This window comes from Galeopterus variegatus, unplaced genomic scaffold (genome assembly GCF_000696425.1).
Source record: "Galeopterus variegatus unplaced genomic scaffold, G_variegatus-3.0.2 Scaffold244, whole genome shotgun sequence".
Lineage (NCBI taxonomy): Eukaryota > Metazoa > Chordata > Mammalia > Dermoptera > Cynocephalidae > Galeopterus > Galeopterus variegatus.
Window position 1 is genome coordinate 657,796 of NW_007726355.1, and position 13,470 is coordinate 671,265.

Here is a 13,470-nt window from a genome sequence, read left to right on the forward strand (position 1 = left end):
GAAACACGTTGCTCAGTGATGTGAGTTTGGGTATGAAAACTTGCCTTTGCCATTTATAATTAGTCCAGCATTGCCTGAAAGTTGCCCAGAAGCTGCTGTTGTGAATGTTAAATGACAAATAGTAAATGTAGGAGAAAATCATCATGATAAGGACAAGAAACTGTCAGGAGTCAAAGGGGTGGGCGGGAGCTCTATTTCAGCTGGTGATAACAGAAGATGAAAGATCTTCTGAGGATGCTGGAGGATTACTGCTTGAACTGCTGCTGTGAAACATGCTCATTTTGTTAATAGCTATTTTTTTCCAAGCACCTTTTCCAAGCTGCCTGGGCAAGGCTGCTTTGCATGTTGATTGGGGGAGGGGTAATCCCGTTTGCAGCTGTCATAGGCCAGTGATGAATCACTATCCCGTCATTTGGCTGCCTTCCCCCCTGACAAGGGGAGGAGGAGGATAGACCTGCAGGAGGAAACAACAGTTGAGACCTCAACTTAAAGACAATATGCCTTTCACTGCTGCAGTATCCTCCTTTTTCTCTTTTGGTTAAAGGAAAGCATTGTCGTTCTCAGCCATGTGCTCTGTATAATTAAGAGCTGACACTGAAGCAGAGTAACAGCTTCTAATTTTTTTGCCCCCGATCACAGGTGCAAACATCTCAAACCAGTTCAGATGTTGCTGTTTCCTCAAGTTGCAGGTAAGAATATTGTTGGTATTTGACATTTTTTGAGATTACCTTTCTGTGACCCGCATCTATTTTTGTCTAGTATTTCTTAATTATTTCTATTAATAGCAACTGCCTCGGTTGGAAATTACTTAACAATTTGTGTGTGAGTGTGTGCTTGCAAAAAATTTTAAGTATGTGGAAAGGGAATAGGAGCCTCAGTTTGAAAATGATTATGGTCTATAGTTTCTGGTGTTAGGAAAACTGGGAATGTGTAATGAGAATTAGGAGAGAGAAATTGGATTTTAAACCATTTCTAGTTTGGATTCAGAAAATCTGGAAGTAAAAACTGACTTTAGAAGTAAAATGGTTCATGTTAAGCTGTTTTAAAAACTGATATCCACAGTCGATTTAAGTGCAGCCTCTACATTAAAATGACGATAGCTTTTATTGACCTGGTGAAGGTAAGGAGCAAATAGTACTAGTTTCATATATGTAATATCACCCCCCCCCTTTTTTTTTTTAGGAAAACACATAAAGGTTAAAATAAAGTGATAAACTGAATGGGCCATAGGCTTATAAAAACCTGGCTGTCAGAAACCAGAACAGTATCTAGGTCTGTTTTTAGTGACTTTAAATAAATCCTCTCCTCTCTTCATTAATAGAGTATTAAATAGGTAGTCCTGAAATTGTGAACATGAGAACTGGCTTTTGTACCGTTTATAGAATAAGTAGCTGCTGAGTCTGAGAACTTTCAGAAGAGAATTAACATTTTGTCTGGTAAAAATGCAGAATTGTAGCATTGTGGTAGAATTGTTCTTATTTCCCTGAGTAAGTGACAGCTGAGGTATTCCAAGTGCTAATGCTCGTGGGGACTCACTGTGTGTTGGCCTTATCCCTTTTCAATTGGGCATGCTGTATGTAATCCACAAAGCAAACAAGTGAGCCGAGATCATAATGTTTTAATGCTGCATTTGTTTCAAGGGAAACAGAGGAACAATTAAGTAGTTTGCCAGAGTAAACACATGCATCAGGACTATCTCATTCCCTGTCACTAGACTATAGGTTTCAAGTGTTTTATTTGGTTTGGAGACCCATTAAATTACAATTGGGTGGTAAATTATAAGGGAGTTCCTAGTGCTAATTTATTAGATGAAACAGATTCCATAGAAAAGTAATATTTCTATTATACCTGTTTACATATTTTGTCTTTTTTTTTTTTTAGAAAAATAATTCCTTTGGTTTTTTAATGTAAAAAAATCATGACTGCATTTTTTTCTTTGAAAATTAAAATAATGTCATTGTCTCACACTAGACCTTGTGACTTGATAAACTATGTAACAGGCCAAAAAAGGGGAATTTTTAAAATTTCATATGAATATTTGGCTGGATAGGTAAGGCAAGTGATATCTTTAATAGTAAAGTAATGAAAGGATGAACTGAAGTCAAAATGCAAAATGAACTATTTTGAGTCTAAGAAAATAAATACAATGTGTGAGCGTGTTTCAAAGAAGGTGTCAAGTCGTTAGCGCATTAAATAGTAGTGCTATGAATTTGGTACATCTGTCCAATGGAAGGCTTCTTGTCTTTAGGTCTATGGAAATGCAGGATCTAACCAGCCCGCATAGTCGTCTGAGTGGTAGTAGTGAATCCCCCAGTGGTCCCAAACTCGATAACTCTCATATAAATAATAATTCCATGACTCCCAATGGCACCGAAGGTGAGTGTCTGCCTTCTCACTGTTTCCTTTGCACCTTGTTTCTTCATCAGTATGCACTTTGTTATTAGGTGGTTATGATTTCAGTTGTCAAATCCATGGAACTACTGTTGTGTTTCCCCTTTCGGTAATTTGACTTATGAATCAGTGTTCGTGATTAGGAGCTGCCTTTTACTAGGTTATTGTAACATTACATAGGTTTTATTTTATACACAAACACACATACACACACACACACACACATATATATATATATATGTGTGTGTGTGTGTGTGCACATTTTTAACCTTTGAGTGTGTTTTATCTCCTTGTCGATCATGTCCACAGAACAGGATCAGTTTGCATTGTTTTGCTGTATGAGCAATGAAAACTTAAAATTATTTTCTTTACTTCCCCTTTTGTTACTAAATATAACTGAGTTTGTTTAAATGTAAACATTGGACTGGATCATTTCTAAATATCAGTGACATAATTTGTGTGTCTAGTGTTTTAGTGACTTTGGCCATAAAAGTATAAGTAAAAAAAAAAAATAGTTACAAAATATGCAACCTTATTTGGAAGATATACACAAAATTTGTTTATTATCTTAAAGGTTAAATAGTGTACTTTAAGCATAGTACTATTATTTCCATGTAATTAATACATATTAATATTTATGTAAATTTTATGTGAATAGAAATACCTACTTTAATCCATATATACTTAAATCTAAACATGTAATGTTATATGTATGTATTGCTACCTGTTATGCACAGTCATTTAGGTACTATTTATATTTTTAAAACATCATATCGAAGGATATGTTACATTTCACACTGTCTTATTTCTACCTTAGGCTATTGAAAAATTACTTCTTCACAGATGATATTTTTGCTTATTTATTCCTTACTAAGCCTCAGGACTTTGATGAACTCAGAGCATAAGTTTCACTAGAAGTTCAATGAATTACCCATGTTAGAATTCCATCCATAAACAAAACCCCTAACCGTCATTTCCCAGTCACCATGGTGATCTTTTATCACACAGTTTTTTGAAATAAACAAAACTAAATGGTATAAAATTATTGTCTTTTTGGTGCCGTGTTCCAGTATATATTACTGAAGCATTTTGAAACTTGTAAGGTTATGAAATTTATGATAATAGATAAAATATAAAATCAGTTATTTCTGATATGAGACATCATAATTTTTATACCAGCAGTGATGGTTTTTCCATGTAACTATTTTGTATTTTTTCATTTAGTGTAAATACGTTCATTTCCAGTGTTTATGAAGAATGGTCGCTGTCAAAAGTAGAAACTTTGCTGATCTAGCAAAAAAATTAATCTCTGAATAAGGTGCCTTTTCATTTGAAACTTTTTTCTTCCCCTTTTGATAAGCAAAGATAAATTTAAATTATTTATATGAAAGCAATTCTAGTGTGTAAGTAGATTTTATAGAGCAAATAAAGGAAAGAAGTCCTTTTTCCTTTTGGAATTTGGCTTCAGGTGAAAGCATTTCTGCTGCAGAGTGCAGACTGGGTGTGGATACAGTCACACAGACCACCGCAAGTCCTGCACCCGTGGGCCTCATGTGAGGGTCAGTGTGTAGGTCAGCCACTAGCGGGAGTGACAGGGGGGCCAAGAGTGCAAACCTTTAACAGTCGTCTACATCACTGTAAAGTCCAGAGAAGACAGTCATTTAAAGTAACTTAAAAATAAGGAAGACTAGTGTGTTAAACTGTTGTGCTTAATAGATGATACTGATACATATTGGGAAGAGTAATTATGAAGTACTGATAGTTAATTTTTTTGTATATGAAGAAATGTAATAAGGGCAAGAAGTTTTCATCTTCTTAACATTTTACAAGCAAGTGGTCTCCTACAAAATCAGCACCACATAGTATTGAAACACAGTGTGTGTTTGGGACCTGCCCCCTTGACTGGCTTTGTGTGAATGATGTGTGGTTTGTTTCCTGAGTGCATGTGGAGTGATAATATATTTCTAAATACTTACATTTTATAGCCTGATATCACATTCATATTCAGGAATATTCTATGTTATTAGATTTTTGCATAACTAAAATAAGTTTGAAATAATAAAATATATTAAATAATTATGCGATCTCCTGAATCATTCAATCTGGGAAATACTTAAAATAATTTCTTATCCTTAAAAAAAAAACTGTCTTATGTCTTAGAAATGGATTTCTTTAGACCTGATTTCAGATAAATCCACTGTTACTTGTCTCACCCTGTTTCTAGGAATTCTTCTTTGGTGTACTTTGCAAGGGTCGTAGTAGTTAGAAAGTAAAGTTAGAAGGTATCAGTATAAATTATCCAGAGAATAAATGGAATTTTTGTCAATCTACTGGGATATCCAGTTTGATTTTAGTATGCAGTTTAAAAATATGGACCCAAACTTTATTCATGATCCATGTTATGTGCCTATTTAAATCCAAACAATATCAGGAAGTTCTAGGTTATTAAGTCTGTGAATCAATTTATTATGCCGTTTGTATGTTCCATAATGTATTTGTTTCATTCCTCTCTGTCACCACTAGAGGAGTTAAGTGTAAAATTAGTGAATTCATTAATATCTGACAAGCTTCCCTGGGATATGATCATTATAGATTTTCTTATTTCTTCCTTGAAATCTTATTTGGTTTTAAACCAGCAGTGTTTACCAATGAATTAGAGGAATGAAAAACAAAAAATTCATTATAATTTAAGATTCTTTAAAATATCTATCATGTTCCCTACCTCCACAACGGATATTTCCAGCTACGTATGCCATGATTTATATATAAGTGACTTCTCTGCAGCCCAATTGAAAATAGTCTCAGCCCAATATAAATTAATCAGGTCAACAAGCTTCCATTTGGTTTATACGGTTGTTGGCTTTGCCTGCATTTCTATAGGTTGTCATCTCAGCCATTTTTTACTTCCTGCCACCACTTGTCCCTATAATGAGGCTAAGAAAACAAGAAAATCTCCTGTATCAAAACCATAACTTCATCTGAAGAACAAACAAGAAGGGAATGGAATGGAGCGGCAGAGAATATTAAGTTTCTTCTTAAGTCTGCTGCCAAATGATCCTGAGACTCGGTGTTTGTAGGTTCTGTACTCACAGGCTAGGGCCTATTTTCATGGTTCATGTAAGGGGTAAAGACAGAAAGACACTGAACTACATACAGCCTCAAGCACTGAGTTTTTTTTATTTCCTAGATGAAATGTTCTTCAGTTATAATAGTGATTTGAATGTTTCGTATTTCAAAACTTTCAGCTAGTTGTATTTTTATAATCTATTCTGGCCTCTGTGTGAATCGTTATTGTTACAGTTAACCATTGGTTTCATCCAGTTTATAAATCTTTGAAATATAAATAAAAATATAAAATAATAGGATAAATGAATGCTTGATTTGCACTGTCAGAAGTGATATGTTTTCAAATGAATTAATACATGTCTCAGTTACTATTAAACAATTAAAGCTTGACCTGGAGGAGACTAATGGATGGTGATGAAAACACCAACTGTGCCTTTCTTTTCACTGTTTTCCTTAGTCTTTCAAGACAAGATGGAATAGAAATTTCTTATTGGATTGTTAAAGCATAGTTTGTAAGAAATAGGCTTGTTGGTGATGCTTCTGTTAGATAGCATCAACTCTGAGAGGATTTCTAATGTTGGGGCATTTGTTCAAGCCTCTAAATAGTAAAGGGTTTGTGTTGATATTTGTGTTAAGTGTGAGAAGTAGTTGGGAAACCTTCCCGCAGAAGGATTCAGGGCTGTAGCAGTAAAGGATTTTTATTTATGTACCTAATTAAGGCCTTGTTTGCAAAGCAGTGATTCTTTCCACCTTTGTTTTCTCTGGTTGTCTTAAATCCATTGGAGCCTAAGATTGGTCTGTTCATATATTGCTAGTTTGAGTGTTTATTTTGGGGTGGCTGGGGTTAGTGAGTGGGAACGGGCAAAAAGGAGGTGTTAGTGAGCAAAATAAGAGATCTAATTCTGAGTTTGCTCTTTTGTCAATTTAGATTCAAACTCAAGAAGAAGCTTAAACTAGTATTAAAACAGATAAATTTGTCTTCAAGGGTTGCAGTTGGAATCTTCACTACAAACAGGGTTTCAGGAATTCTGATGGTAATTCAAATAGTAATTTTGAATTGGTATATCTGATTTCCAAGGTGATAACAAATACAATCTCAAATTAGGTGGCTAAATTATCAGCATTTAAAATTCATTTGTGTATTGCATGTTTTAGAATGATAGGTTAATTCAATTTTACAAATTTATAATATCAGATCTACTTTTAAGCTGTTATTTCTACAAAGCTTAGAACACTAGTAAATTATCTGTATTTGTTTTTCTCACTGTAATTTTAATTTAATAAAATACAGTTCAACTGGAGTATTTTTAAGAAATCTTATTTACAAGAAATATCTAAACCAGAATGAATGTATATAAAACTATGGTTGGAGACTTCATCTTACAGGCTATATTTATATATTTGTGGTCAAATATTCTGTTGTTGATAGAAACATGGTAATCTAATTTTATTGTTTACATTCTGCACATACTTTAGTTTCTGGAAAATTAGGGGACATTGTGAGTTAAGGAGGTTCTAAATGACATTTTTATTGTTTGTCTGTAACCACAGAATTGGCCACTTATGAGTTGTTCTTAAGCAGAAGCTGTGGAAGAATGAACGGGATAATTTATTAGGATTTAATATTTGCCTATGTTGTATATATGGGAATAATTTTCACATGCCTGTTGCTAATTAATAATGGCTAATGTTTATGAATAACTCATTATTAGTCACTATGCTGACCATTCTCTATGTTTTGTTTCATTATTTTCAGAAAATTCCTTTGAGATTGCCAGCATAATGGCTGAGAGACTGGGTTTAAATCCCAGCTCTACTATTTGCTAACTGTATAAACTCAAGCAAGTGAGCTTCTGTGTGGCTCAGTCTCCTCATCTGTAAAATGGGGATAATAGCAGAACTTACATCAGGCTTGCTGTGAGGATGTAACATACAACTTGTAGCATACTTGGGGCTTACAGAGTGCTCTGTATCTATTAACCATCATACCATACGTAGATAATAGTCACTTCCACAGTACAATTCCTATTTTATGCACACACACACACACACACACAAAAACAAACCCAAAAACTGAGCCTTAGAAAGTCACATGCCAAGGTTAAAGGCACATGGCTTATCATTGGTACCACTGGTATCTAAATTGGTATATGGATTAAGTTTTGTCCAAGTCCAGAGCCTGGGTTTTTTTTTTTTTTTTTTTTTTTTTTTTTTTTTTTGTCTTTTTTTTTTTCGTGTCCGGCAATGGATCGCAACCCTCAGTGTCGCGCCCGTACCGGACCGGGACCGGCAACGGGATCCGAACCCTCGGCGGGAGTGCCACCGCGCTCCCAAGCGGCGCACTGTAGCAGTGCGCCACCGGGCCGGCCCCAGAGCCTGGGTTTTTAAATCACTGTATTACTGTATATGGAGAGAATACAGCATTCTCATCCTCTGTGAATGCTTTCCTGCTAAATGTTGGGGCTTTCACTGCCACATTGGTGCCTTCATCTCTAGAAAATGCCATTCCCAAGCAAACAGCAGAGCTGGACAAGAACCGGTAGAAGAAGCTGTGAGGACAAAAGGACTTCATTGTAAGGGTGATTCCCTTATGATGTAGTCATACTCTGGTCTTTAAGTTCTTGTGTGCATGAGTGTGTGCCTGGTATGTTGCATCAGTAGGTTAACTTTTAGGGGATTGTCTCTTACTAGTTTTCAAAGCTTTAGACTTAATTATAATTCCATCAGTCATGTGTCTGTGTTAAGCCTCTCTGAGATCAAATGGAAATGGGAAGTCATCTCTGCTTTTCATTAGAATAGTCTTTATTATATGCACATTTGAACTGGAGCAGTATTACTGTGAAATTTAAAAAGTGGTTGCAGTTTTGCTACTGCTCGGAGTAAATAGTTTCAGAATTTTGGAATAGATGATATATTTGGTCACGTTTCTCTTGACTTTGAGAACCTGACTATATCAGCCAAGCAGCACTATGTTGGCATTTGTTAGGGGCTCCATAGGTACACCAGTTACCAAATCCAAGAGTTGGAAATAGACGTGGTGTGTACTAGGAAGAGCAAGGAGCTCAGTGTGGCTGGAGGAGAGAGAATGGCAGGGAGTATGAGAGGTAAAGTCAGAGGAATAAAGGGAGGTCGTGTTTGGGCCTTGTAGGTTGGCAGATATGCTCTAGCCTAGTCTCTAGCCAACTGTGTCTTTGATGGTGAGAAAAGAAGCTTCAACGTTATTGCCTGCAACTAAGCTCAAGGTTTCTAGAGAGCTAGGCTTTTTGAAAAACTGACTAAATGTAAGTTTTCACCTGCTTCCAATTATTAATAGTCCAGAGAATCACAGTTCTGTGGCATCTCTCCTCTGGTTGGGCCAGAACTTTGGTATGAGCAGAAATATGTATCCCCAAGAACATTCTATCTTCCTGAAGAAACCTCTGGTTCCCTCCAGGGAGATATGTGAGCCTTTAGCAAGTGCCACTATTTAGGCTAATTCATATCCTTTTGGTCATAGATTACATGCTTTAAGTAATTCCTGATTTCTTATGATGCCCAAGGATGCCTTGGGGTGAGCAGTGTACAGAAAGAGTGGTGTGCTTGCAGGGGTGTGGGGGTGTATGTGTGTTTTTTCTCACCTTGCTTACTTACAGTAAGGACCAAGAGTAATTCATTCTCTTTTGACTGGCTCCAAGTATACAATATAATATTTAAAAAAAAACTCGTATTACAAATTTTCCTTTTTCCATTTTTACTTTGGGTAGGACAAAAAAAAAGTTATCTGTAGCTGTCATCAGAGACAGCTAAATATTGCTTTTACTAAGAGAGAAAGTAAGTTTTGAAAAGCCAATCAAGTTTATGTTAAGTTTTAGGACCCAAAATTGTTTATAAATAAAACCTTATTATGATTATGTTCATGGTAATTTGTTGGTTTTGTAGATTTTTCAGTTTTATTTCATGCCTCCAATATCCCATTATACCAAAAAAGTTAGACGAACTTTACCAAACACATTCCAAGGAGGTATGTTTATGTACTGTCCATGATACAACTTTGAAACCTTTTTTCTCTGTATAATGAATCAAAATCTAAAAATGCTTACCTATTTCATCATTGCATCTATTACTAATAAGTGGGATTTTTCCTTTTCAGCAAAATAAGGAATATGAACTGAAATAACTGAGATCTTACTATTTATTGACCGTATCCTTATGCCCTCTACATACTTTTTTATCCTCAAAACAATCTTTAAGGTAACTTTTATGTGCCTCATTTTAAAGCATTTAAGTGACTAGTCTATGTTTATGCAGCATATTATCTGTGTTGGAGAAGAGATTCTGAGGAATGTCAGGCTGATTTCAAAGCCCACGTTCTTTACACTCTTAAGCATGGACTCTCCAATAGCACTGCTTAGGTTACTGGCCAAAAAGCTTGGTTCTTGCTGAAATACTTTATGTGCCTGAAGAAATTTTGTTACCTTGTCTAATACTATGACCGAGATGAAAGATAGAGAAGATCCACTTATATGTGTGTTTCTCCTGGTAATCTCTCTAAGTTCCTTGAAGGCAGAAGGGACTAGTTCACTATTTTGTCCTCTGCATCTGGCAGAAGGCTTGGCAACAGAGTCAATAAATATTTGTTGAATGAATGCCCAGTATTACTAAGCAAATAAGGTAGGTGAGAGATACAAGAGAAGAGCATGCGTTAGTTTTATTTTACAATGCATTAATAGGCTCAATAAGTATCTAAAGCCTGCTTTTACAATTTTTGAAATTGATCATGTCACAAACCAGTTCATATAAGGAGCTACAGGCTGACCATCCACAGAACATCCACAGTAAGCATTGCTGCTGATTTGGAATTTGATCTATAGTAACTGACTTCTATTTGACCCATACTAATTAACTGTTTCATAAATGGAAATTTCAACTGTCAGACTTAGAATTTGACCTGTGGTGAAGCAACTTCCACATAGTCCAAGAAACAACCGAGTGATATAAAGATAAAGCAGTTAGTGCACTTAGATTTAGTATCTTTGCAAGATGATAAAGGAGTGATCATTGGACATAAACATTTTGAAGGTGGGGGAACGTTGCAGGAGTAAGGATATAAACACTGCAGTAAGAGGAATATTGTACATATATTGTACATCTACACTTATAGCTACAATTACGTTGTTAATTCATTCAGGAAATATTTATTAAGTGATTGCGTCTAGAAATTTACTAAATTGCATTCTGGACAAGGAGAAGCTCACAGTCTATATGATTTGCTGACCTTTAATCCGATGACCACTATACTTTATATTCTGCAGCGGATTAGGGGCACCTGATCATGACCGAGAATGGAGGATGATTTTGCACACTGGTGATGCATAAACTGAGTCTAGGAAAGGTACAAAAACACTGGGTGCCACACCAGGAAGGAAGAGCGCATGCGTGGTTTCTGTAGCTGTGGCAGAGATATTTCTAATGACAGGACTGTGTGTGTCTCTCTCTCTCTCTCTCTCTCTCTCAAGACAGCCAAAGCAGATGATGAAGGGCCCTGGGAACGAGGTTCAGGAATTTGGATTCAATCCTGCAGGAGATGGGGGTGGGGGACGCTGAAGGCTTATAAACGGGAGACTGATGTGATCAGGTTTGTGTTTTAGAAATACACTTAGGTAGTATTTTGAAACTGTATTCAAGCGGTGGTGGGTGGTGAGAAAGGACTTCAGGTGAGAGGTAATGAGGACATTTTATCTCAAGTCATGTACGTATTTACATATTATCTAACACAAATTTGGATCTGATACTTGCCTTAAAGAGATTAAAGTAGAGAATAAATTAATACTAAAAATATAGGAAAGCAGTATTGCATGATGACAAGAGCATGAATTTTGCAGTCAGACTAGCCTGGGCTAAAAATCTCAACTCAGCTGTTTATTCACCATGTTACTAACATGTGGATTTTTAGAGGCAGCAGAGCAGGGAATGGAGAGGGAGCCCTGGAGCCCAGCTACCTTCTTTTGAAGCTGGGCTCTACTATTTACTAGTTAGCCAGTGTGATGCTGAATAATTATTTAACCACTCTATGCCTCTGCTTCCTGGTCTGTAAAACGAAGATGATCATAGAATCTGCCTGTAGGATTGCTGGGATGGTTAAATGAGTTGGTAAAACACTTAGAACAAATTCTGCCCCTAAGAAGGGCTAATATCCATTGGCTGTTATTATTATTTTTATAGACTCTGAGCTTCTGCTTTCTTCATTGTAAAGTGGGGATTGCCCCTTTATCACAAGGTATTATGACAATTAGTCTGTCTTAAATACTAAGCATAGGTACTGACATCCATAACATGCTCAAAAAATAGCAGCTATTATTAAATAATAATAAGTGTTGTTTTTAAAAATGAAAACTATCCTCTGGGACTGGCTGCTGCAGTATATCCACCTGTGAGATCCCTCACATTGCCAAACAGCACTTGCAGGTACGAGGTACTCAATAAATACTTGCTCAGTTCATACTCAGTGTGGGTAGAGTTTCTGTCTGGGTGCTCCTATGAGTTGGTGAAGGATAAGAAAAGGGTATGATCTGAGATGCACGTTTGTAGGTTGATTACATTTTAGGCAAGTAAACCATTTTTCCATATTGATATGATTGAGGTTCTGAGTCAGAGCCAGCTCATCTGCTTCCAATCTTCATATACTAGTTTATTTTACTTTACACTAATTTGCAACATACACTGATACACTTTTATTCAGTGCCCTGGTATCCTTTGACCTTCCTATTGCTGTGCTGTTCCCTGATTGTCCAGATCTGTATCAGGGGAATGATTAAGGATGATAAACACTAATCGGAAAACATTTGACTTTTCAGTGGATTTATAAAAGATATGGTAATTAAAGAAATTTGAAACTAGCTGTGTGACCCTGAGCTAGTAGTTTAACATCTTTAAGCTGCTGCTTCCTCATCCTGGAAATGACACAATTATAATAAATATCTCATAAAGTTGCCATGAGGAACAAATCACCTATTGCTTATGAAGTGCTTAGCACAATGCCTGGCATATAGCAGGTGCTCAATAAATATAAGCTACTTTTTAAAATTATTACTCCTTTATTCTAAAAGTCCTCTTAAATATTGCCTAAGTCATAATTGAGAATGTTGTATTGCTACCTGAATTTTTAAAATTGGGGCAATCTTTTCATTCTGTTGTGTCATACTTCCGTGATTATAATAAGCTAAAAATATTTAGATCCCACTTTGGTTACTAAATGTATGTATCTGTTAAGAATCATTGAATGGCACGTTTAAGATTTTTGCTTTTCATTCAATAAAAATTTTACCTAAAAGAAAAAAGAATGCTGAAGTGTTTAAGGGAAGTGTATTTTGCAACTTATTTTGAAATGCATGAAACATAAGATTTTTTTTTTTGAGGGATAAATATGGAAAAGTAAATGTAGTAAAATCCAGGTGGTAAGTTTATGGGTATTCACCATATAATTCTTCCAAATTTTCTGTATGAATGATAAATTTTATAGTACAATATTGGGGGGAAAGGAAACACACAGTTATATGGTTTTTATTGTATGTGAAGAACTCTGTCAGACTCTAGGAGAGATATGGAGAAGTATGTGATACTGCACCTGCCTTAAGGAGCTCACAGTCTTCTTGGGGAAGATAAGACTTTTTGAGCATTTGACAAAAATTTAAAGGTAATAATATGACAAGTAAATTATGAAAGCTAGGTTCAGTCTGTGAGCTACAGTTACCCAGAAGTTAGAGAGCTAGTACCAAAGGTCAGCAAATTCTTTGGTGCAAAAAGTTTTGTCTGTAGGCTGAGGAAATTAACAGGCCAAATATATAGTTAACTCTTTTTCACATAGGGACATTGTGTTTATTAAAATACAAATTTTTTTGTTTACAAATTCACAGTAGGTTGTTGTTATGTACCTTCTCAATCAACAGATTAAAAATAGGCTATCATTTGGATTCTGAAATATTTTGGTGTTAGAAAGAGGACTTCATTCTTGAGAAGGTTGGAAGCCACTGACCC

The 13,470-nt window shown here is 35.7% G+C and overlaps 1 protein-coding gene across 4 annotated transcripts in view; it reads left to right on the plus strand.

Annotated features, from left to right (window-relative positions):
* EYA1 (EYA transcriptional coactivator and phosphatase 1) overlaps positions 1 to 13,470 on the plus strand; it is a 153,351-nt gene that overhangs the window by 5,059 nt on the left and 134,822 nt on the right. For all 4 annotated transcript variants that reach the window (XM_008566476.1, XM_008566479.1, XM_008566480.1 and 1 more), the window contains exons 2-3: positions 640 to 689; positions 2,249 to 2,376. In XM_008566476.1, coding sequence (XP_008564698.1) covers positions 2,253 to 2,376 — 124 coding nt within the window. In that variant the 5' untranslated portion in view covers positions 640 to 689; positions 2,249 to 2,252. The remainder of the gene's footprint in view (positions 1 to 639; positions 690 to 2,248; positions 2,377 to 13,470) is intronic.